This window comes from Notechis scutatus, chromosome 6 (assembly GCF_049901735.1).
Source record: "Notechis scutatus isolate UNSWTSFEM ecotype Mainland chromosome 6, rNotScu1.2, whole genome shotgun sequence".
Classification (NCBI taxonomy): domain Eukaryota; kingdom Metazoa; phylum Chordata; class Lepidosauria; order Squamata; family Elapidae; genus Notechis; species Notechis scutatus.
In genome coordinates, this window is record NC_142014.1 from 27,660,508 (window position 1) to 27,686,625 (window position 26,118).

General features: G+C 43.3%; 1 protein-coding gene across 6 annotated transcripts in view; it reads right to left on the reverse strand.

The window, feature by feature from the left end:
• The window catches only part of SRPK2 (SRSF protein kinase 2), a 117,651-nt gene extending 91,902 nt beyond the window's left edge, over positions 1–25,749 (reverse strand). For 4 of the 6 annotated variants that reach the window (XM_026677211.2, XM_087967778.1, XM_087967775.1 and 1 more), the window contains exons 1-2: positions 25,594–25,749; positions 25,315–25,399 (exon numbers count right to left, since the gene is read on the reverse strand). In XM_026677211.2, coding sequence (XP_026532996.2) covers positions 25,315–25,399; positions 25,594–25,609 — 101 coding nt within the window. In that variant the 5' untranslated portion in view covers positions 25,610–25,749. The remainder of the gene's footprint in view (positions 1–25,314; positions 25,400–25,593) is intronic. The other 2 variants (XM_087967779.1, XM_087967777.1) reach the window with 1 other exon arrangement.
• Positions 25,750–26,118: the final 369 nt, after the last annotated feature.

A 26,118-nucleotide genomic window follows, 5' to 3' on the forward strand; every position in this document is an offset into this window, starting at 1 on the left:
TAGAGATAGATAAGTAGATAGGTAATTAAGTAGATAAGGTAGATAGGGAGGTAGGTAGAGGAGGGAGGGAGGGAGAGAGATTAGATAGGTAGGTAAGTAGGTAGGTAGGGAGAGAGAGATTAGGTAGGTAGGTAGATAAGTAGATAGGTAATTAAGTAGATAGGTAGATAGATAGGTAGATGGGTAGGTAGGGAGAGAGAGAGCATAGGTAGGTAGGTAGGTAGATACATAGATAGATAATTAAGTAGATAGGTACATAAGGTAGATAGGGAGGGAGGGAGGGAGAGAGAGAGATTAGGTAGGTAGGTAGGTAGGTAGGTAGGTAGATAGGTAATTAAGTAGATAGATAAGGTAGATAAGGTAGGAGGGAGGGAGGGAGGGAGAGTTTAGGTAGGTAGGTAGGTAGGTAGATAAGTAGACAGGTAATTAAGTAGATAGGTAGATAGATAAGGTAGGTAGATAAATAGGTAGATAGGTAGGTAAACAGGTATGTAGAGAGGCATCTGAGGCTAAAAATCTTTTTGTGACCTTTTGAAAAAGCAGTCAGTGGGAAAGCCAGATTCACTTAATAACTGTGTTGCTACTTTAACAAATGGCAGTGATTCACTTAACAACTTTAGCAAGAAAGGATGTAGAATGGAGCAAAATTCACTAAAAGGCTTAGAATGATATGTTTATATTTCATATACCAAATATGACAAAATTATAGATATAGCTTCCATAAAGTCAAATTACTCTTCTCTATTTTAGTAATTAGGTTTGGAACAGAATTCAAGATTATTGCGGACTGTCTACAATGTGTACAATGATCAAACTAAGACCAGTCACAATTTATGGACCAGCACGTATTTTGACCAAGTTCTCCAATTGCAAGACACCCGGGAAAACTCTAGAAAGCTCAAAAAAGCAAGATCAGTAAGTTGTTGATAACAATCTCTTGCTTAAACAGTTTTAAAAATGCATGAAGGGAAAACAAAAATTTGAGGAAGCAAAACCATGCCAGATTACAAGTGAAGATGGCATCCTCGGCATTAAGAGTCTGCCAGGAAACCTATAGTAGACATCCATGAATCCTTCCTTGACCAGGGACTGAAAATTAAACCCCGAGGAAATAAATAGTAGGGGGCTTTGCTACAATTTACATCCCCAAAGAGAAATTGTGATTTGGTGCATGCAGGAATGGATACACACCCCGTCACATCATCTATATACAGTATATAAGAGTGAAAGACTATTCATGCATCATCACAAAATTTTCAGAACCGTAAAGCCTACAAACTTCAAATTTGGCACATATGTTCCAAATTGGCTTCTAGGTGCTCACTAAGAAAGGATTTTTCGAAATGACCATCAGAGCATTAGTATTTCCTATATTATTATTAACACGCTCTGATGCTAAGGAGTTCGACTCGCCTGAAAAGAAATCTGTTCCAAATGCAAAACACAAGCAGAGGAAGGAGTTTCAGTTTCACTTTTAGTTTCACAGCAGCAACCAGCTTTAGTGCAGAACAGTTTAGCTAAGCCACACCCAGACTCCTTACTGTCTCCTTGCTCTCACAGCAAATACTGTTTTAGTTTCCAAACAGCCCTCAACTCTCTCACACACTGACAAGACGCTAGCCAGATGAATACCAATCGATACTGGTAAGTAGAGGCAGAAATTTTTCCCCCTTATTTTCCTCCCCAAAAACTAAGCCCTATCACATAGTTTTGTAGCGAAGCACGGGTATCCAGCTAGTCTATACATATAAAAGCCAAGTACCACTCACTAATCAAGAAATCTCTGGAACCATAAAGCCTACAAACTTGAAATTTGGCACATATGTTCCTCTTGGCTTCTAGGTGCTCGCTAAGAAAGGATTTTTCGAAATGACCATTGAATCATTACCATTACATTAGTATTTCTTATGCAGTAATTAACACGCTCTGATGCTAAGGAGGTCTACTCCCCCTCCCCACCTGAAAAGAACTCTGGTCCAACTGCCAGTTGCCTCACATTCCATTACCTCAGTTCAAACTGCCAGCCATTCCACTCCTTCACTCAGGAGCGGCCTAGGGCTCCTTACAGTACTAAACCTCAGAACCTCACCAAAATGTCTATGCCTTCCACTTATGGAACTGCTTCTGGACTCAAGCCAGCGGGAGCGATATTCCCTTATGTGTTTGAATCACCGATCACCACTGAGCCAATGGATTGTGAACCTAATTTCTCCTGCATTGCCTGATCACAAAGTTTCATTGCAAAGCACTGGTATCCAGCTAGTTCTTAAATAAAATGCATTTCCTAGGATAGCTTCTGCCATACAAGGTGGAAGATCTTAAAGCATTGCCATGCGTCCTCTGAATCATCTATTCCAGGGGTCACCAACCTTTTGGACCTCAGAGACCACCAAACTCATAATTTTAAATCCCGCGGACCAGAGACCTTGGGAAAATCCACAAAAACGAGCCAGAAACGAGTCTTTGTGAGACTTGTCACACCGGCGCAGCCTCTTGGAGCAGGATGCCTTGCAAGCTTTGTGTTCCCGCAGGCCATGTGTGTGATGCAGCCTTGAGTTCCCGCACAACCTGGATTAATTGCTTTGTGGGGGGTGCTTTGGGGATGACATTTCTCTGCGGACCACCAAAATTTTATCACGGACCACCAGTGGTCCCCGCTCCACTGGTTGGCGACCACTGCTGTAAAGAACATTCCAAAATAAGACAAGACATTTTTTAAGATATGCAAAAAGGTGCAAAATATGAGATAGGCAATTAAGATAGGCAAAATGACTCATTTTGGGGAAGGTGCTCTCTCTTTCCATGGTTGCACAGCAAATTCTAATGATAGAACAATCCCAAGAGACCTGGCCTATAAATGCACTTGTGATTAAAATATCACACACACACATACACAAACACACACACACAAAAAAAAAACAGAAGTAAATTTTCAGTTTGTTAAAACAGATTTTGCAACATTTCCCCAAAAGTATTGTGCTCAGCGGAGGCATGAAATTAAAAACTGATGAAGTTACTACTGTAGCTCTAACAATATCAGCTGTAATTTAATTAAGGTCCGGTTTTTACAATGGGTCAAGTGAGTATAGTTAATCCCCGGTTTACAACTATTCATTTAATGACCATTTAAAGTTACAACAGTACTGAAAACAAATGCCTTATGATCGGTTTTCATACTTATGACTGTTGCAAGCATCGCTATGGCCACCTGATCAAAATTCAGGTGCTTGGTAACTGGTTCTGTATTTATGACAGTTGCTGTGTCCTGGGGTCATATATCCACCATTTGTAATCTCCCCAGACGTCTTCCGACAAGCAAATTCAATGGGGGGGGGGGGCAGATTCGCTTAACAATGGAATGATTCACTTAACAACTTCGGTGATTTCCTTGACAATTGTGGCAAAAAAAAGGTTGTAAAATGGGGCTCAACTCAATAACTGTCTTGCTCGGGGACAAAAATGTTGAGCTCAATTGTGGCTCTGAGTTGAAGACTATCTGTAATAGGTTCAAATAAGGTATAAATTTCATTTTTTTTTTCAAATTTCATTTTTTTCTTTCAATTTGATTTGATTTGATTTGATCAGTAGATGATGGATTGTCACAACTGCTGTGCCGACAAGCTGGCCATCATTGTTTATGAATAGTTTGCTAGTTTCTTCCCATGATCAGCTATTTCATTTACATTTCTGTGTGGTCTGGCAATACAACTACCAAATAAAACCCCAAAAATTAAAATCCTGGTTTAGTGTTTTTGACAGATGAATGACAACGTAGCTAGACAATAAGAGAATGTTAAACAAGCCAGTGTTTATTTGAGTTTTAATCCCATCTTTATTACCTTATATATAAAACCCAAGGCAGCCAACATACCTAATCCTCCTTCCATCTATTTTCCCCACAACAACCACCCTGTGAGGTGGGATGGCCTGAGAAAGGTTGACCAGCCCAGGTTACCCAGCTGGCTTTCATTTCTAAAACGGGACTAGAGCTCACCATCTCCTGGTTTCTACACCAGCACCTTAACCACTGTACCACACTGATGAAGCCAATGCCAAAATATATGAGAAAATTGTTATGTGCAAATAGCTGCATTCACAACAAGCTGTAGAAAATGATTAGTGTAATATCCCAACACACCCCATAACATGATATTCCCACAGCTTAAAGGCCCCCAAACCCCCTCTTACACTCTTAAAAATAATAATAATTAAGAGCCACACATTTGTTATAAATCAAAATTGTAAACCCCAAAACAATATAAGCAAACAGGACCGATAACACTTATTCTCTCCTATTTAAATAAGGAGGAAATTAAAGTGGAATGCAAATCAAATTTAAAATATAAATCCATCTAAAGTGAAGATTAAAAAATAAAAAAGCTAGCACACTTCACTGTGAATAAGGATGATCACATTAATAAGTTACTGCTTCTCTAAAAGAAAGATTACAGATTAAATGCGCAGGATGAGAATTAACAGAAGACAGATACTGGGAGCAGTAGAGGCAGGAGAAAGAAGGTACTTGTTGTCATCAGGCTTCTCTAGGCCAGCACTTGTATGCTTTCACTTCTTCCTGGGGCAGCAGCCAAGAGTCAATATCAAATTATAACCGATTTGCAAGATCAAGGAGGGAATCCAATTGCTCCCTGTGAAACATCCTAAGAATTATGGAATCAAGAAGATTATCTTCTCCAAGATCAGATAAAGGGTTCTAACACCCCCCAAGGAGAAAAATCCGACAATGGATTAAATCAGATATTCTTCCCGATTTCAAAAGGCTCCAAACGAGATGGACAGAGCAGGGCAGGAAATCCACTGGATTTAAAGGATCCAGTTGCCTTTCTCTCTTTCTAAATACATGCCATTTTTGGAATATATAGGCTAAATATGCATTACAAACAAAGATTACAAATGAAAAATACCTTTAGAAACACTGCATAATGCCAGGATGTTTGTATAATCCCAGCGTGCTTCATTTTATAATCCCAGTGTGCTTCATTTTCCATGGCAAATGGCAAGGATTTCTCCTAACATCATATTCCCATATAAAAAATTACTAGAAGACTAATATTAATAAGGTTATATTTTTTATTAAAAAATCTAAAATCAAGCAACAATCTGAATACCAAGACAGTCATTTTTAAAACAGAAAAGAAGTCAAGAGAAATTATGTGACTTTTATTTCCAATGTCATTACAGCAGCCAAACCAGCTTTTGAAAGATTATGACAACACGGAGACATCCAATATTATGACACGCACATTAGATTTGTAGAAATTCGCTCACTTCATTTGCCGCTAGCAATTAAGAGTTTCTTTTGAAGAATCAGATAGTCTCTTTTTCTCTGCCAGAGAGAATGAGAGAATGAGAAGTTTCAGATAGTTTCAAAATATTCATTTTAATGTGGCTTCCACAGGTACAGTTTTCACCGGCTTCTCTCCATGGTGTTACTACTACGGACCCTGCTGGCAGCATAAATATTGATTTAAAGCTAACTGCAATGATTTCTGTACTGGATTCCCACCACAACAAATGATAAAAGTTAAATGCATACCTGCTTATTGCAACTCCATGGGAATTTGTACTGAGCGAAGATGTTCTAATGCTCAAGGTCAATGATTTTCAAAGTTGGCAACTTTTAAGATATGTGGAATTCCCAGAATTCCTCAGCCAGCAAATTGAAAAAACAATAGCCTATAAAGACCATCCTTAAAATTCCTTTTGATTCCCCAGAGTAAGAATCCAGTTGTTTAGTTTTTCTTCATTCTGATTCTACCTAAAAAACAAATTCTTCCTTGACTAATTCTGTGAAACTCATTTGTTCTTCTTTCATGATAGTCTTGTTTGAAAATTTTCTTTTATTTTTAAACTATTCTTAAGGTTTACACTATAGGCTCTCTGTTTCCCACATCTAAATAAAATTAATCTGTTTAACTACTGTGTTTCCCCGAAAATAAGACCCTATCATATCTTTTTTGCCACCAAAAAAGGCACCAGGTCTTATTTTCGGGGGATGTCATCCACTGACTAACCTCACTTGCGCGTGTCGCCCCAGTCTCCATTTCACTGTCAGAGGCCTTCAGGAACTAGCTCTGGATCGATCTGGAGCTTTGTTATCAGCTACAAGGCCTTCAGGAAAGCCTTGCCAACCTTGCCAGCTGCAGAACAAATGGGCCGGTAAGACAGGTGTCGGGGTGTGCGAGGCCTGGCTACAACTGTCCAAAGGTAAATAGTAGGGCAGCTCCATCCCTCCAACCCCACCTTATCTTAATTTTTACCCGTCCACTCTGGAGTGGGCAGGATCTTAATTAGGGCTTATCTTGGGGGTAGGGCTTATATTGGGCGCACATGTAAAAATCAAGCTAGGACTTACTTTCAGGGTAGGTCGTATTTTCAGGGAAACAGGGTAGTTTTCCCCAATCAAGGTCAAAAGTACCAAGATTTGAGGGACAGGAGAGGGAAGGAGGTTTGAATATCAAGTACAGGTAGTCCTTGGTTAGCAACTGTCTTGTTTAATGACTTTCGCTTCTCAACATTTAGCCATACTGGCCAGATCACAATTCTTTTGGCTCTCCTTCTCAATAGGCATTTATCTGAAAACAGCATCTGTGCACATGGACATCACCAGATGAAGCAGACAGAAATCAAACTGGCTATATGACTGCTAAAAAGAGGTGGAGGTTACATCATCAAAAACCAACCAGGTGTTGACCAGAACAGAATATGAACTGCTCAAGTGCACCTCCCAAGTTAAGCTAAAGAAAAAGGGGGGGAGAAACCAACCGGTTTCCACAATATGAATGTATACAGGTAAGTCCTTGACTCATGAGCCCAAAATTTCTGTTGCTAAGCGAATCAGTTGTTAAGTGAGTTTTGCCCCATTTTACCTTTCTTGCCGCAGTGAATCACTGCATTGCTTCTTGTCCTGCCTTCAGGTGCTTTTGAGAATAGCTTGACTCCCTCTTCTTTGTGGCAGCCCCTGAGATATTGGAAGACTGCTATCATATCCCCCCAGTCCTTCTTTTCATCAAACTAAACAAACCCAATTCTAGCAACCGTTCTTTATATGTTTTAGCTTCCGGCCCCCTAATCATCTCTGCTGCTCTTCTCTGCACTCTTTCTAGATCTAAATCTGGAGAACGATGCCATGGCTACAACATTGGAAGAGGTCAACGTATAGTGCAATACGATAAAAAGGAGACTTTATAGCTGAGTGGTGGCAAACCAGAGCCCTCTCTGTGGGCACGCGCACCGTCGTCCCAGCTCAGCTCCACCATGTATGCGCCCACTCCTCCTGCTGGCCAGCTGGTCTTTGGGTCATTGCCACGCATGCGCAGTGGTTCCGTGCAGCCTCGTGGTTCCGTGCAGGCCAGATTAATGGCTTCAGTGGGCCATATCCAGCCTGCGGGCTGTGGTTTGAGTACCCCTGGTGTAGGAAGTTATAGGGAGCATACACCACCCCCTTGAAAAAAACTAGGACAGTGCCAGGAAAACACAAAAAAAATAAAAACAGTTTTCTCCCAAAAGACTGCCTTGCATTTTGGGTATGTGCATGCGCTTGCTTTGGGCACTCAGTGCCCAAAATGTTCGCCTGTTATAACCTGTTATAGGTCATACAAACTATCGTACAGTATCCTTAAGTTCAGGGACATGTTGGCTCAGTGGCTAAGACGCTGAGCTTGTCAATCAGAAAGGTCAGCAGTTCAGCAGTTCGAATCCCTAGTGCCGCATAATGGAGTGAGCTCCCGTTACTCGTCCCAGCTTCTTCCAACCTAACAGTTCAAAAGCATGTAAAAATGCAAGTAGAAAATTAGGGACCCCTTTGGTGGGAAGGGAACAGCATTCCGTGCACCTTTGGCATTTAGTCATGCTGGCCACATAACCATGGAGACATTTTCGGACAGCACTGGCTCTTTGGCTTTGTAACAGAGATGAGCACCGCCCCCTAGAGTTGGAAATGACTAGCACGTATGTCCAAGGGAAACCTTTACCTTTTACCTTTACCTATGCTTAAGTTCACTGGCTAGCAAATTAACTCTGAATGTCCACCAGTGAAGGTTAGAACCCTACATAGAAAGAGATGCCAGTTGGCCAAGTTGGCTTTAGATAAAGCTGAGGAAACAGCATGGCTGAGGAACGCTGGTTAAAATGAGAAGACAAATAAAAACCAAAAGGAAATTGCTATGCTTTTCATTGATTACAAAAAGGCTTTTGATTGTGTTGGCCGTGCCAAATTACTTGAAGAATGTTCTTTTCATTTTCCTCATGCAAAGCCTATTTACAGGTCAGGAAGCCACAGTATGGACACAGTATAGCGAAAGAGACGGACAAAGGGGTGAGACCAGGCTGTGTACTAAATCTATACACTGAATATATATTGACGGAAACAGAATCAGCAAAAAGTGAACGTGGTTTTAAAATTGGAGGAAAAAACATTAATAACCTGCACTTTCATTAAGTGGCTCTGGGATCTAATCTGGCAATGGTTTGAGTCATTGTTGTGCATCAGAAAAGAGCATTTAAGCTACACATAAAAATATCCTTAAACCCCCCTAAAAAAAAAAGTAGATCCTCGTTTTTCAATACAAGATTGTCCTTTAAATCAGGGAATCTCTAAAGTTGGAAACTTTTAAGTCATGTGGACTTCAGCTCCCAGAACTCCTCAGCTAGGCATGCTGGGAGTTGAAGTCCACAAGTCCTACCATTGCCAAGCCTGGAGATCCATGATTTAAAATCAAGGGGTACAAATAAAAAATGTTCTTACCTAAAACAACATCGAGAAATGTGCAGCTGTTCTGTGGGTTTCCTACAGTGCTTGATCTCCCCGAATTCAGTGTGTTTCCATACTTCTGAGGGTTCACTTCTCACTGCCCATGTCTTCCTTCTATCTTTCTACCCCTTTCCATGTATCTTTCCTCCCCCAGGGATGCACCGCTAAGCAAAGTTTTTCTTATCTTACACATCTTATCTGAGCAGCTAGTTTTTTTTAAAAAAAATCCTTTGTTTATTGAATATATTGTGACATCAGAAAGTGCTGAGCTGCTGAAGGACACAGGGGCCTGTGAAGTGGGCTTTTAACTGGAGCTGCTCTTTGGTCACCAATCCTGGCTTGAGAGAACTGTTATATTATTCCATGCAGACCAGGAAGTGGTGGCGGCGCAGTGGCTTAAGGGTTAAAGTGCTGGGCGTGTCAGATGGAAAGCCGGCAGCCCAGGTTCGAGACCCCGAACGTAACACAACAGGGGCGAGCTCCCGTCCTCACCTCAGCTCCTGCCAACCTAGCCGTTCGAAAGCATGCAAATGCGAGTAGATAAATAGGTACCGCTTTGTGGGGGAAGCTAATGGCGCTCCGTGGCGTCATGCTGGCCAGATGGCCGCAGAAATGTTTTCGGACAGCGCCTCGAAACAATGATATGCGCTACCTCCTGGAGCAGGAGTGTCAAACTTGATTTCATTGAGGGCCGCATCAGGTTGCGGGGCCAAGGGGCAGAGTCAGAGTGGGCGTGGCCAGATGGATGTCACTCACGTCAGGGGTGCCTGTGATGGCCTGAGCACTCTGCCAGTGGGCTCCTGAGTTCTGTTTTCTGCTGTGACAGCCTCCTGCAACCCTCTGCCAGCAAAAATGGAGCTTGGGAGGGCTGCACCCATTTTCCCTGGCATAGGCACCGCAGGCCAGTCCTTCGCTGTTTCCAGTGTGGCCTGCAGTAACTTCCAGATCTAAGCATGGGGTGCTTCCAGATCTAAGCCCCTCCCCTGGTCAGATCCAGCCCGCAGGCCTTGAGTTTGACTCCCCTGTCCTAGAGTCACCAATATCTAGCGGAGTAAAATCCACAGGGACTCCTTTACCTTTTACTTTACCAGGTCAAGAGAGAGCAAACCACAGGGTTTATGAGTTTCATGCCTCTCCTTCAGCCCTGTTTTCAGTGCTCAATCAAAGGCTGTGGCTTACGGATGTCTGAGCTAGGAAGGAAGCTAGCAAAGATGGACGTTTAATACTAAATTCTCCAAAGCATCTGAAGACAAGAGAAGCAGCAACGGATGGGCTAACCAAGGAGAGAGAATCTCCCCCACTTCAAGCAGGTTGTACAGAAGTCATGCAAAATCCCATATATTGGGGTAAGGGCATGATAGAATTGTAACACTGTATCTTTCTTTTATGAGACTGTAAGAGAAGATGGGTTGAATTACCATTTTGACGGTTCTGAAAAGGAGATACAGTGGAGACTCGGGTCGCGACTGTAATCCGTTCCAGGATTTCAGCCACAACTCGATTTGGCTGTGACCGAAAGCATGATTCTCTGTACATGCGTGGGAACAAAAACCCCAAAAATGGCGCTGAAGGGGAAATTGTGGCGTGGAAAAGGAATCTTTCCGTGTGATTTTGTTCACCACCCGATTTTTGAATTGTGACCCGATTCAAAATTTGGGTGGATTTTTTGTTCGCCACCTGATTTGGTCACAAACAGGAGCAATTCGTGACCTGAGGTTCCACTGTATGGTAAATACTAAAACCGTGATGGCGAACCTATGGGACATGTGCTGGAAGTAGCATGCAGAGCCACTTCTGCCGGCATGGGACAGTTCGCCCGGAAGAGCCCCACTGCGCACGCACCCGACAGTTGATTGTCGGGTATCTGGCACGCATGCGCGGGGGGCAAGGGTACGCGGGAGATGCGTGCATGCGCAGGGGCGTGGGGAGGCAGCGCACATTGCCTTCTGGGAGCTGGCTGGCAGGCGAGCGAGTGCAAGCACACAATTTTCGGCACAGGAGCTGAAAAAGGTTAGCCACCACTGTACTAAAAGGACTTCGGGTAACCCTCGACTTACAATCACAAATGAGCCCCACGTTTCTGTTGTTAAGCGAGACATTTGTCAAGTGAGTTTTGAGACCTTTCTTGCCTCAGTTGTTTAGTGAATCCCTGCTGTGGATAAGTTAGTCACCCGGTTATTAAGTGAAACTATAAATAAAAACCAACACAAACCACACTGCAGCAATTAACAAGACAGGGCAGGATAAGGGATTGAAGACGTCAAAAGATAATGAAATACAGAGACTTGGGAGGATGCTAGAACTCAGGTAAGACTTGACAAACCAGAATAATTTCACGCTTTGCTTCCAGCAACTTTGCCGTGCGCAGTTTGCCCTTATAAACAGTCTTCCCAGATGCAGCCCATTAAGGGAATCAGGGCCCTTTCCTCCCCCGTAAACCACACAACTCACGTTGGTCCCATCTGTTCCTACATGCCCCAGGATGAAGAGGGGGTGGGCTGGGTCTTCCTCTGAATCCCAGCTGGCCTGTGTCCTTCTACAGTTTCCTCAAAACCCACCAGAGCCACACTCCCACTCTGTCAGCAGTTCCATCTCTCCCTTGGAATCAGATTCCAACAGAGGCATGAGAGAACTGTTTTTACCTATACCGCGAAGGCTTCAAGAAGGACAGAAGATGCTACCCTTTGCAATGTATAATAAAACCGTTCCGAAGCTTTTAATGTACACCAAAGGCCTTACAAGGTAGCTGCAGGGAATAAAGAAGACAAATTGCATTTTAAAACTAGGCAGAGATTCTACCTTTGAGGCGAATCTGAACAAAATGCAAATTAAATGCTCTCCCTGGGAGAAAGGGAACTGCTGCTGAGAAGAACCAGTCAATCCACCTACCAAAGAGGATGACTCATCGAGGGACAATAAAGACACATAGGCAGCCGGGAGAATAGCAAGGCTGGCAGGCAGAACCTCCTTATCACAGTGATGGTGACACACAGAGAAGAGCTTGAGAGCTAGCACCATGAAGGGATTTGATTGACTCCCTGGCAGCCATGTCATTTAATGCAAGAGAGGGAGAAGGACCGTGGAGAATTCTCAGTCATCCAGGTCTCAGAAGTGCTTTTTCAAAAGGCAGCTGGATAGTTTTCTCCTTGAGGAAGAAGGACAAAGCATCTTGTTTGTCATCCAACAAGCTTCTTCAGTTGTCAGAAAAGTTCATCGGAAAGAGAGTGTTTTTGCTGAGTTGGACATGGATTACAAGCACTGTGTATCTCCGAAAATAAGAGCCTGTCTTATATTTTTTGCCCCCCAAAAAGGCACCAGGTCTTATTTTTGGGTGATGTTGTCCACTAACCTCACTTGTCTGCATCACCCTGGGCCTCCTTTTTGCTGTCAGAGGCCTTCAAGAACTTCTTCTGCCACTGGCAAGGCTTTCCTGAAGATCTCTGCAGCCAATAACAGAGCTCTGGATCGATCCTGAGCTTTGTTATCAGAGGCCTTCAGGAAAGCCTTGCCAGCCTTGCCGGCTGCAGAAGAAATGGGCCGGCAAGGCAGGTGTCAGGGTGTGTGAGGCCTGGCTACAACTGTCCAAAGGTAAATAGTAGGGCAGCCCCACACCCTCTTCCTAACCTTAGCTTAATTTTTACCCGTCCATTCTGGAATGGGCGGGATCTTAATTAGGGCTTATTTGGGGGGTAGGGCTTATATTGGACGCAATTGTAAAAAATCAAGCTAGGACTTACTTTCAGGGTAGGTCATATTTTCGGGGAAACAGGGTAGTCTTGGTACCACAATGGAGCCCAAAATTTTTGTTAAGTGAGACAGTTGTTCAATGAATCTTGCCCCCTTTTACGACCTTTCCTGCCAAAGTTGTTCAGTGAATCACTGCAGTGGATAAGTTAGTAAACCAGTGGTTAAGTGAATCTGGCTTCCCCGCTGTGTTTGCTTGTGAGAAGGTCACAAAAAGGGGATCACATGACCTTGGGACACAGCGAGAGTCGTAAGCACGGACCAGTTGCCAAGCTTCTGAATTTCGATCACGTGATCATGGGGATGCTGTAAAGGTTGGGACGGTGAAAAACAGGTCATGTGTCACATTTTTCAGCCCTGTTGTAACTTTGAATGGTCACTAAATGAACTGTTGTAAGTTGAGGACTACCTGTACAAAGCCCCTTTGTGTAGCAAAGTGTTGTGGCCTGCCAGTGGCCAGCAATGCTGGTAGCAGACTCGAACAGTGAGGAGGTTGGGGAGGAACATGGGCCAGTCCTGGAGTCTGTGGAAGGTTCTGACGAGGGCTCTGCGTCAAAAGCAGAGGTGGGGCCAGGGCCGCCTGACAGTTATCAGTTGCCTTCGGAGTTGGATATCAGTGGGGAAAAGAACAGCTGGAGCCTGTTCCCAGTGTGCACATGTGCAGAGCTGCCAGGTGAAGGGAACAGTTAAGGAACAAGGGTCGACTCGAGAGTAAAACCACAGGTGGACGGTGAATGGTCCCTCCCATAGGGAATAAAGAGGAGTGAAAGGGGAGTGGTGTTTGCAGAAGACAATTAGTTCATTAGGGTGAAGATCTGTTCATGACTTCTTACCAAGTAATTTCTGCTACAGCATGGCGTTTGGAAGATATTGGACTGGCAACTCTCCAAGCCTGATAAAGGTCTGTAGTTGTGAAATCTCTTGAAAGACTGTTGGCTGGGACTTTGCTGGAGAGGAATTCACTTTATACTGAATAAAAGGGGTTTTATTGGGATGAGGAATCAGTTTCGTGCTTTTGGGAAGCCTAGATCAGAACACAAAGGAGAGATATCCTTGTGGACTTGAGGTAGGCCTTAATCTTTAGGGCAGTTGGCTTAATCAACCACTTGCTCTTAAGATGTCCAACTTTGGCAACTTTAAGACTGCGGACTCCAATTCCCAGAATTCCTCAGCCAGCCAATTAATTCTGGGAATTGGAGTCTGCAAGTTGGTGGACTTCAGCTCCCAGAATTCCCCATCAAAATCAATGGGGAAGCTGGATTAGCTTAACAACCGGGTTACAAACTTATCAACTGCTGTGAATTCTGTTAAGAACTCTGGCAAGAAAGAGCTTAAGATGGGGCAAAATGACTCACTTAACAAGAGATTTTTTGGGCTCTGCGGTCATGTCGAGGGCTACCTGTAGATAAAATAAAGTAAAATATTTTTTTAAAAAAATGCAAGCTAAGTCTTTGTAGGAAGCCCAAAAGAGGCAACTGTTGAACCTATTTTATATTAAAAGATGTTTTATGGGTTCCGCTTCTAGATGCTTAGTTTGGCCTCAGCGAAATAGGACACTCAAAAGAGGCTGTGAAAGGAAGTGGAAGATAAGAGCACGCATGCCGCAGATGAAGATGCTTGCTTATGAAAGGGTCTCTCGAGGAGCAGGCCTACTTAAACACGGACTGTGTGAACGAAAAGGCTAAAAGCTTCCAAAAGAAGCCTTCTGAACTTGCAGAACAGCACGGAAGGTCACAGAAATTCAACAGCCGGAAGCACTGCTCTACAGCTTGAGAGGGGGAGAAGGTACAGCATGCTCTAGAAACCACCAACACTGTTAGGCTTGGAGTGGTGAAAACTAAAACCTCAGAAGGGAACCGGTTGTCTACTGACGTTTATTGATAGCTTCTCCCAGATCGGGAAAAGGGGGGGGGGGGGGGGGAGAGAATCAATGCTAGAAAAAAAATTCAGAATGCAGTTACGAGATCCAGCTATGCAGTTGGCAGAAAAACTGGGGGTTTGTGTTCCGAAAGTGAAGGAAACTTGATACCAAATGATGCAACATGAGAGAGGGAAGAGGAAGAGGAGGAGGAGGAGGGGAGAGAGAGGTGGAAGGGAGGAGGAGAGAAGAGAGGAGGAGGGGAGAGGAAAGGGAAGAGGGGGGAAGAGGGGGAGGAAGGAAGGGGAGGAGAGGAGGAGGAAGAAGAGGAGGGGAGAGGAGGAGGAGAGGAGGGAGGAGGGGAGGAAGGGAGGAGGAAGGGGAGGAGGAGAAGAGAGAAGAAAGAGAGGAGGGGGAAGAGGCGGACGAAGAGGGGAGAGGAGGAGGAGAAGAGGAGAGGAAGAAGGGAGGAGAGAGAAGGAGGAGAGAGGAGAGGGGAGGAAGGGGGAGGAAGGGAGGGAGAGGAGGAAGGGAGGAGAGAACAGGAGGGGAGGGGGAGGAGGTGGGAAGAGGGGGAGGAGAAAAGGAGAAGAGAAGAAGGAGAGGAGGAAGGGAGGAGGAGAGATATTGAGTAGCAGACAAAATTCCATGAACCTAGAGCAGAATGAAATAGCAGATTTCTTCTTCCATGTCTAGATCAAACTTTAAACTGCCAGAATGAAGCCACCTTCTTGGCTTTGTCGTAGGCAAAAAAGTAAATTATTATCAGTACATGTTTCTCATAGTAGCCAACATACCAGCAGAACGGCTGGGCTTTGACAAGTGGTTGTCCAGAGGGCTGCAGGAGGCCGTCATGGCTGAAATCGGGGTACGGGGGAGCTCCATTTTCGCTGGCAGTGGCATCACTGGCCGGTCCTTTGCTGTTTCCAGGCCGGCCCCGTGGGCCGGATCTAAGTACCCCGCAGCCCAGATCTGGCCCGTGGGCCTTGAGTTTGACAACCCTGCAGTAAGAGCTTCCACCTGAGCACGCCAAGTAGTATAAGGAAGGTCAGATCTTTCAGCCATATCCTCCTCTAATGTTATTCCTTGCTCGATGAGCTCCTTCCTCCATCTTTTAATTCAATTTTGTTCTTGTGTACCCTCAAGAATATTTGTTCTTGCCATAAAGCTGCTCCTAGATCTGAGTCTGTGGACTTGAGGCACTATGACCCTTCAGAGATCCAATGGCAGACAGACGATGCATATTTTGAGGCGATAATAAGGTGCCTGCAGCTACCTTTACTACTATTAGAATAGAATAACAGACTTGGAAGGGACCTTAGAGGTCTTCTAGTCCAACCCGCTGCCTAGGCAGGAAACCCTACACCGGGAGTCTCTAATCTTGGTAACTTTAAGACTTGTGGACTTCAACTCCCAGAGTTCCTCAGCCAGCAAAGCTTCATTGTTCTGTCAGGAAATTTCTCCTTTGTTCTAAGTTGCTTCTCTCCTTGATTAGTTTCCACCCATTGCTTCTTGTCCTGCCTACAGGTGTTCTGGAAAATAAGTTGACTCCTCCTTCTTTGTGGCGACTCCTGAGATATTGCAACACTACACCGCCCCCAGGTTTTTGCCAAGCATCTGAATATTAATCATGGGGATGCTGCATCAGTTATCAATGTGAAAAATCAGCATGACTTTTCCAGTGCCATTGTAACTTGGAATGGTCACTAAATGTACTATTGCAGGGGTGTCAAACTCCAGGCCCAGGGGCCAGATCCGGCCCGCAGGGTGCTTAGATCTGGCCCCTGGGCCCGTCCTGGAAAAAGCAAAGCAAAAGCCTCTGCCAGAGAAAAGGGAGCTTGGGCAGTGGTGGGATTCAAAAATGTTTACTACCGGTTCTGTGGGCATGGCTTGGTAGGCATGGCTTAGTGGGCGTGGCAGGGGAAGGATACTGCAAAATCCCCATTCCCTCCCCAGTCCACTAACCTGCTTTCCAGCTCCGTTCTCCTGTGCAGGGCAACAAAACAAGACCCAGCCGATCAGCTGGGACTCAATGGGAGGCAGAGAAGAGACGGGGGCGGAGCCAGTCAAAGGTGGGATTGGCCAGTTCTCCGAACGACTCAAAATTTCCACTACCAGTTCTCCAGAACTGGTCAGAGCCTGCTGAATTACCACTTCTGAGCTTGGAAGAGGGCAGAGGGCTGCAGGAGGCCGTCGTGGCCAAAAACAGAGCCTCGATGAGTGACATTGAGCTAGCCACGCCTACCCTGGCCATGCCCCCTTGACCCCAAAGTCAAACACAACCCTGACTTGGCCCTCAATGAAATCAAATTTAACACCCCTATACTATTGTAAGTCGAGGTTCACCTGTACATTGAGAGGATACATTTGTCATTTTAGCCATCGTGATGTCATTTTTACGATCAGCTATCTATAAAAACACATTTGAATTTATATTTCAAAAGCTTCCTTCATATGTTACCAAGGTTTTGTCTAGCTTTATTCACTGTATTTTAATTTCATTTTCACTTAATTTTCAAGTTAACATGTTGCCACCTATTGGTTCACTCTGATAACTGATGTCGAAAAAAGGACCTTATAATATAGATCAGTGATGGCTAACCTTTTTGTGATCGTGTGCTAAAAGGGTGCGTGCATGCGCACATGCGTGCCTGCACCCATAATGCAATGTACATGCGACCCCCCCCACGCTGCCCCCACCCCCATTTGCGTGCGGGGCCCCTACGCGATCCCATGTGCATGAGGCTGCCCCGCACTCCCCCCATCCCCTGCGCATGTGCCCTGGCCCCGCGTATGCATGACAGATACCTGAAAATCAGCTGGCTGGCGGGAGGCGCGCACACATGCGCAGTGGAACTTCCGGCATGTGTGCCATTTCCAGCACATGTGCCATAGGTTTGCCATCACAGATATAGGTACTCCTTGAGTTATGAATGTAATGGAGCCTGCCGATGACATTTGTAACCCAAGGATTCATAGGAGTGAATCGTGTAACTCGACTGTGATGACTCCCTCCTTTTGCCCACACATTCGCTAATTGAACGTGCAATTCGTTAAGTGCACATGAGGTATTTCAGGGTGAGGAAAGGCCATGGGTGGGGGGGAGCTAGTGATGTAACAGGCCACCTGCTTAAGACCACCCAAGCTCTCCCACGACCCACAGATACTTCATGCAATTGCTTCCTACCCCCTCTCCATCCTGCCATGCCAGGCTCAATTGTGGTCGTAAGTTGAGGAATACCTGTCTTTTAATTGTATACATTTTATATTTTACACTGTATAGTATGCCTTATTTTAATTGTGATGTTTCTGACACAAATAAACAAACTGCCCAAACCCCAAGTAGATTTAATTCCTCTTCTCTGGAATTACCTACCGTCCAGAAGTACATAAAACAAGCTTTGATTTGGGACCATCAAAACCAAACTACAGCACACAAGCATAACACAGCTTAGCTTGCCAAAGACATGAAAAAGAGAGGGGAAAGGGAAGCCTTGAGATTTCACCAATGGTTGCACAGCATGAAAGAATCAGAACATTTTGTCCTGCTTGTTTTTATGCGCTGCTCTGAATTTTACCGAAGCCTCTATTTCTCTCAAAGAAAAAGAATTATTTCAAAAGTGCTTTATAGTTATCAATGAAAGTAAGAACCTGTTTCATTCTGAACACCAAAACAAAACCTCCTCCCTTTATAAAGTTACAATGGAAAAAGCTTGAGTGATTCATGTTTCAGGAAAACAAAACTTAAAACATTTCAAAAAGTGGGTGATTTATTTATCTCTCTCAACATTAATTTGTTCATCCTAATTTCAGAAAAATTGGCCAAGGGGATATCAGTCCTATCAGTGTTTTGTTATATATATCCAAGTTTAAACACTTTGCAAGCAATGTTGAAAATATATTCTTGTTGTTTGTTTTCCTTGATCGATACAGAAAAGTTAAAGAAAAAATAATTTCCTTAAGTCAAAATTTTGTATTGCTTGGGAGATATACAGCACTCGAAACCAATGAATACAACAGTCCTATCAATGGGGTTTGTTACAGATATCCAAGTTTAAACATTTTGCAAGCCATGTTGAAAATATATGCTTATTTCTGTTTGTTTTCCTTGATCGTTATGGAAAAGTTCAATAAAAAATAATCACCGTAAGTCAAATTTTTGTATTGATTGGGAGATATACAGCACTCGAAACCAATGAATACAACAACCATACTTATGGTCACAAAATTAAATATTAGGACAGAAAAACCTCTTAGGGCAATTTCTTATGACAAAATACTTGAAATAATGTGGAATGAAACATGCTTAGGTAAAATTCCATGCTTGGATCACTCACTCATATGTGTATTTAGCAGCCATAGCTAAATATCTGAAATATGTTAGCTGCATCAGTTTGCAAAATACCAATTTAAAAAAAATTAATGCATCGATTGTATCTTTCTGAAGCCTCCAGTTATTATAGTAAACAATTGGTGGAGCACACATAAATGAGGTAATGACATTTTATTAATGCAACTATTCATACTGACCACTTCCTTTTTTGGGGAAACCACGAAAGGAAGGCAGCTTTTCCACTGCCAGCACAAAAACAATTTAGCTGGCCAACTGAGAAATAAACTAGTAATTTTAATTAATGGTATATAATGATGTCAGACTATATATACATAATTTGATATCATGCAGCAACAAGCAGCAACGCTGTCCTGGTTTCCAGTGAGGCAAGCTTTTCTAACTTCTATTGACCAATGGCAATTCTGTTTCAGCTTGTTTAAGCTCACATTATTCAGCTTATCAAATTTAGGCAACATTCTAGAATTTGGCATTGAATGGCAAAGAACAACACAACTTATGAATCTAAAGAATTGATCATTACTTGTGGGGTCCTTGGTGCTCTCTGAGCTTGGTTGTTTTCTTGCAGACGTTTCATTAACCAAGTAGGTAACCTCATCAGTGCTAGGAAGGAGTGGGGTTTGCAGAGGGGAGGAGGAGGAGGAAGAGGAGAGTGGAGAGGGAGGAGGACTATGGAGGTCCTTGGTGCTCTCTGAGCTTGGTTGTTTTCTTGTAGACGTTTTATTACCCAACCAGGCAACATTATCAGACAACCAAGCACAGAGGACTGTTCAACCCTGAGTTACAAACACAGGTAGATTTACAACCATTCGTTTAGTGACCATTCCAAGTTACAACAGCAAAACAGTGACTTATGACCATCTAAAAAAAGATAACGGTAAAGGTTCCCTTCGCATATACATCCTAGTTGTTTCCAGTCTAGGGGGCGGTACTCATCTCTGTTACAAAGCCAAAGAGCCAGCGCTGTCCAAAGACATCTCCATGGTCATGTGGCCGGCATGACTAAATGCTGAAGGCGCACGGAACACTGTTCCCTTCCCACCAAAGTGGTTCTTATTTTTCTATTTGCATTTTTACATGCTTTCGATCTGCTAGGTTGGCAGAAGCTGGGACAAGGAATGGGAGCTCACTCCATTACACGGATGCTAGGGATTTGAACCGCCGAACTGCCGACCTTTCTGATCAACAAGCTCAGCGTCTTAGCCACTGAGCCACTGTGTCCTTGTTTATGACCATCTATTCTGTTCTAGTCTATTCTCTATTCTATCTCTATTCTATTCCTATTCTATCTCTACTCTGTTCTGTTCTAGACTATTCCATTCCATTCTGTATTCTATCCCATCCTACCCTACCCTACCCCTACCCCATCCCTACCCTATTCTGGTTTGAACTATACAATTCCAAGGTACCTTTTATGCCTTAAGTTCTATACAGTACAATAATTCTAAATCCTTCCACATAACATTTAATTTCTAGCTTTGTTTTAGTGAAATATATGTGGATTCAGAGCCCTGGAGGGAAAGCTTACACTCACACCCTTCTTTTCTGTGGCACAATCTCCCAGGATTTTGTTGGTACCTGTTGGTCAGAAAAGCAGGAGTTAACTCATCAGTGTGGTCCTGTGCGTATGTTTAGGCCAAGTCAGATGATGAATTGTATTGTTTTGCGTTTTAAATAAATTGTATATATTTTGTTGGGGAATTGAGCATTCCAATATGCTGTTTTGTTAACCATTTCAGGCTTGCACTAAAAGATTGTTGAAGCGGTCATATAGCAAAAAGCTTTTTAGATTCTTGATTGGGTCATCAAAATTCTGGCTTGTAACCAGAAATTTACACAAGAAATATCTATCTAGCAGCTGATGAAAAAGAAAAGTGAAAAGGACCATTCATATATAGCACAGTGCAGCAAGAGATGTAATCAGGTTAGGCTGTTCAATTGAGTGTGACTCCAAAAAGAAAATATCTGAACAAAGTGCAGACTGGAAAACAAAATCCTTCTTTAAATGAAAACTCAATTTACATCCAGAGAAACATATCCGGTTTCAGATAATTTAGCTTCTTGGAGTTGAAAAGAAATAAGAACTGCCAAGGTGCAATTCAGAAAATAATATATCATTCGATTTTAGGATTACCCAAACAAGATTCATTTTTCCAACTCAACTTCCCAACTGTAACATACAGTATAAGGCAGAATTGCAAAACAAAAAACAATAAACGGCTGCCAAGCCTGACACACAGCCTGAGGATGGCAGGGATTCTGAGATTCTGCCGAAATGTCGCTATAATTTTAAAAGCACAAATATTAAGATGTGGGAAAATACCCGAAGAAACCTAAATACCATACATACATACATACACACACACACACACACACACACACACAGTATATTAAACCATCTGTGAAGACCCAGATGGGGCAATATGCTGACTCTGTAAAAACCGCTTAAAGAGGGCTGTAAAGCACTATAAAGCAATATTTAAGTCCAAGTGCTATTCTATTGCTATTTAATAATATGCAAAAGTCAGCTAGATTTGTAACAGGTTACTTTATAATCAAACAGCAAAATATCAAACAAAGACAGGAAAAGAGGGTCATTTTTTAAAAAAAGAAAGACGCTAGAATGTTATTAGACCGAATACCAGCAATCATTTGGACAGAAATGCATCATCCTGCAGGAATTGCCAAAGTTAAACTTCAAAGTTTCCTTATCAGAACTGAACAAGATTGAGTGGCTCTCTTAGATATCAAACATTCTTCTGTGCAGGGCAAAAATGCTCGTATGAAAATGAGAGAAGAGAAAAATCTAGGAGAAATCTACCATTAAAAAGCTGCAATCCAGGTCAAGGGCTCGCTATCTCTAGAAAGATTCTTTTAACTAGCTTGGGAGAAAAAAATCGGGCCGACAGGTCATAATTATTCAAGACCATGGTATATCTCCAGCAGGAAATAAACATCTTAGGCAGGATTAACCGCCTCCAAGAATTATCTGAGGTGCCTAATTTGAACCAATGTTTTTACTTGGAAGGTGATCCCACCAGCTTCAACAAAGGGAAGGTTGAGTTCCAAGTGGAAAACAGCATCAGGTCTTTGTAAAGCTGCCCAGTGTCACAAAGGGTGAGTGGGCGGCTGTATAAATCATAAGAAATTGGATGGAGTTGTTTCCAATGCTTTTTTTTCTCCCCCTTTACAGGTAGTCCTTGACTTACAATGATTCGCTTAGGGACCATTCAAAGTTACCGCACCAGAAAAAGGGACTTACAACTGTTTTTCACACTTACAACTGTGGCAGCATGCCCAGGGTCAGGGGCTTGGGAACTGACTCACACTTATGACAGCTGCAGTGTCCCATTGATTCCCTTTTGCAACCTTCTGACAAAAGTCAATGGCGAATCCAGATTCATTTAACCAAACAACAGCAGTGATTCACTTAACAAATGTGGCAAGAAAAGTCGTAAAATGGGACAAAATTCACCTACAGAAACATTGGGCTCAATTGAGGTCTACCTGTAATAATACAGCTGAAGTTTCATCACTTTGGACTAAATAATGTCACTGCGTTAGGGACAAACATGTTGCTACTGGAGCTAGGAAACTGGATTATAGCATTGGAAATGCTTAAATGTGATTTTTTTTCCCCCTCATCAGTTAACTATTGGGGTGAAACTATATAACTAATGACTTGCTCAGCATACATACAATTTATTTATCTGGCAGGTATAAGGACAGCTGAAAGTTCTTGTTGAAAAGACCTGTTTTTGTTTTCAAATAATTAATGTCAATTTTTCATTCCTTACAAAATCTTGCTGAGGCTTACAGGCTCATCTGAAGGCTGACTTGGAACAATGACAAACAGCTGCATCCACACAATGAGAAAAATGGATATGGATTTATCGCTCAATATGAAGGATGAAACTCACTTCTGGACAGTATTAACACAGAGCTGAATGTATAGAGAAAAGGAACAAGCACTGGTTCATTTTAAGATGGAGGAGACCTCTAAAAGTAGCATATCTTACCTGCATATGGTACTTGTCAAGGAACTTAAGAATTTGACTAAGTAAACAGGGATGACAATTATAGTCATCAATTTGTCCCAATTCTTTTTCCTGGATATTAAATCAAGGGCCACCTTCAAATCAATGAAGGCAGTTAACAACACACGAATGGCTTAAATATTTTTCATGAGCTTATGTGGCCTTATGCATTGAACATTGTCTTGGTGCAGCCAATGTGCAAATTTCCCCTAGGCTGGAAGAATAATCACGGATAATCCTCAAGTGTAAAGCAAACAAAGTATTAAACCTTACTCCTAGATTTTATGTACTTTGTGGGTATGTCCGTGTGGTTTAATTCCTTACAGTAGGAAACTAGGCTGCTGTTTTCCTCTCTGTTTATTTTATTTTTATTTCCCAATATGCCCAGGTATCCCATGGCAATTTCATATCCAAATACTAACCAAGCCTGAGACAGCTTAGCTAAGGCTAGATAAGGTGCTGTACATGAAGGTAAGTATGAAAACCAAATTTTCCACTAGAAAACAGGAAGTGATTCAATTTCTAATCCAGGTGATAATCCAGGGAGGGTGGAAATATCAAACCAGAACCTTGTCAGCAATAACTTTTCCTCTTGTGTTTTTATCCAGATGAACTATTTGGTTTCCAGTTCTAAACCGGCTGGATTCCTTTTAGCATTTTTAGAAACAGCAGAAGACATGGCAGCTCTCAAGCCTGTCATTACGGCCAGATCTGACTTACTATAAGGATTGATCACACATGAGGGAACAGCCTTAACTTCTGAAGTAAGATGCTCTTGGTCACTATTAAAATCTGGATATTAAAATCTGGAGTCAAAAGAACTTTGCCAATTGCCAAATGAGTTTTCCAAAAAATACAATCTAATTTATCATAGATACATTTCTGTTGGCTTCTTAGGATTTTCACATTGTTTATCTTTATGGTGTCCCTGCCAGACATTAATTCAATCAATCAATCAATCAATCAATAATAAATAGACAGTGTCAAGACACTGAAGTGATGACACTGAACTTCAAAAAAAAGTAACCAAACAACATGGAAGACAACACAAAAGGACAATACTAAATCCCAAAGCCACCAGCACAATTTCCCTAAAAACACCCAGGAAATAGCCTGTAGCCTAGTTCTGGCTGAAATTGAAAAATGTTTGATTTAGCAGCTACACTGCTACAATTTGCAGCAAAGGCTCCTGTCACCCAATGCTTCTCTGTAGGCAGAGAAAGAACCCTGAAAACTAATATAACAAGGGGGAAAAAATTAGCTTGAGTCCTTTATCCTAAGGAGGAACTAGCAATGCATATTATATAATGTCACCTAAATCATTAAAATGATACAACCCTTCAGGGACAACCAGATCCCTGGCAGCGATGCAAAAAAATTTCTATATCAAAGCTACCTTGTGATTGAAGCATCTTAAAACGGGAGTATCATATACTTGGAAAATCCAATCTATATTGGGAAACAAAGCATTAAATTAAGCGGACCACAAGGCATCTCTAAAAAAAAGTGCACTAAACCTTCCCAATTGTTTAGGAGGAGGAGGAGGAGGAGGAGGAGGAGGAGGAGGAGGAGGAGGAGGAGGAGGAGGAGGAGAAGGAGAAGGAGAAGGAGAAGGAGAAGGAGAAGGAGAAGGAGAAGAAGAAGAAGAAGAAGAAGAAGAAGAAGAAGAAGAAGAGAAGAAGAAGAAGAAGAAGAAGAAGAAGAACTTTGTCATTGTACAAGTACAACGAAACTGTGGATGCACCCCAGCAACTGTTCACAATACAATAAAACAAAAGCACTTAAAGATGAAAATAAGAAAAATAGAGTAAATAAATAAAAATAGAAAGATGCACAACTCAAAACTGGGGCTTCCTTTCACCTAGTCAGTTATCAACAATTTTTTTTGACAAGCACTCTTGCATGAAGCAAGCTAGGGCCATTCACATCAACATTTCGATGCAAGATTTTTGGGGAGGCATCAGATGACCAGATCTTGTTGGCTCCCATTCATTTCCCCTCCCTCAAAATTCAACCCCAGGCTATATTGGGGGCAGCTTTATAGGCCAAAATAAGGAAGGTGTTTGTTGGAATCCCTCCGAGAAGGAAGATTAAACGCTTAGGGCATAAAAATCAGTGTCGGGAATAGCAGAGAAGCCTGGAGGAGTTATCCAGCGCTATTCACACATGCACATCAAAGATATCTTTGCAACGAAATGCAGCAATAAAAACAGATGCCAGGGGGAAAGAAAAAATAAAAGACGACCCTGTGGGTCAAGAAATGTCAGCACCCAAGCTGGACTCCTGCAAAAACCCAGAAGGAAGGCAGATGCACCCCGTTTTCCAACTGTCACAAAACGAGGCTTGAACACGGAAAAACGAACAGCATTCCCAAAGACACGAACAAAAACGTCCCATAGAAAGAGGGTGAGATCCTGAAAGGTGATGGAGGAAGAGAAGTTTCTTGCGTGAAAAATGCAAATGCACCGAAGAGACACCCCCCGCCCCTTCATCCACTCACCTAGGGACAAACCTGGCACAACGCAACAACACAAGCACACCGGTCCATACTCACTTTTTGTGATGCGGTGGGTGCTTCTCCTTCCTGCCGGGAGCTGCGGGGTGCTTGGGGCGGCGCCTCCGGGCCTGCAAGGCCAGTACTGCCGGACGTTAAAAGGGAGGAGGAGAAGAAAAACAAAAATACAAATTATTGGAGGCAGGCTGCACGCGGGCGCCCGCTTGACGATGCAAGGGATGTCCCCCGTTTCCCCCCGACTAGTCCAGAGCCTCCACCCGGCGACCCGCATCTCTCCGGGGACCGGAGGGACCCTTCGCCGGCCCTCCCCAGCCGTACCTTTCCGGGAGCTCATTGCTCTCCGGCCACCTGGCCTGGCCCGGAGCCACACGCACAGCTCCCTCCGGCTCCTCCCCGCCGACTCAGGCCGCCAACGCCGGGCGCCAACTCCAAGAGGGACAGCAGGGCCGCCTCACGCCCAGCCGCGCCTGCGCGGTTGCGCCGCGCCGGGAGAGAGGCGGAGCCGGAGGGAAGGTCGCTAGGTAACCGGAGGGGCCGAGCCTCAGGGAGCCACGCCTTTTCTTCTACTATCTTCCCCCCCCACACACGGAGGCGCAGGCGGGGTGACGTCACCCTCAGAGGCAGGTTTGCTAGTCCATCCAGTGTTTGCATCTTTTTTTGGGGGGGGGCGAATTATCTGTGCATTGATTACTCAGAATACAGCTGGAAAGGACCTTGGAAGTCTTCTAGTCCAGCCCACCCTTGCAAAAAAGAGCGGGGAGTGAAATTAAACAGCCACAGGAAACCCTTATTTTATAACAGCTCATTTAGTGACTGTTTGAAGTTACAGAGGCACTGAAAAAA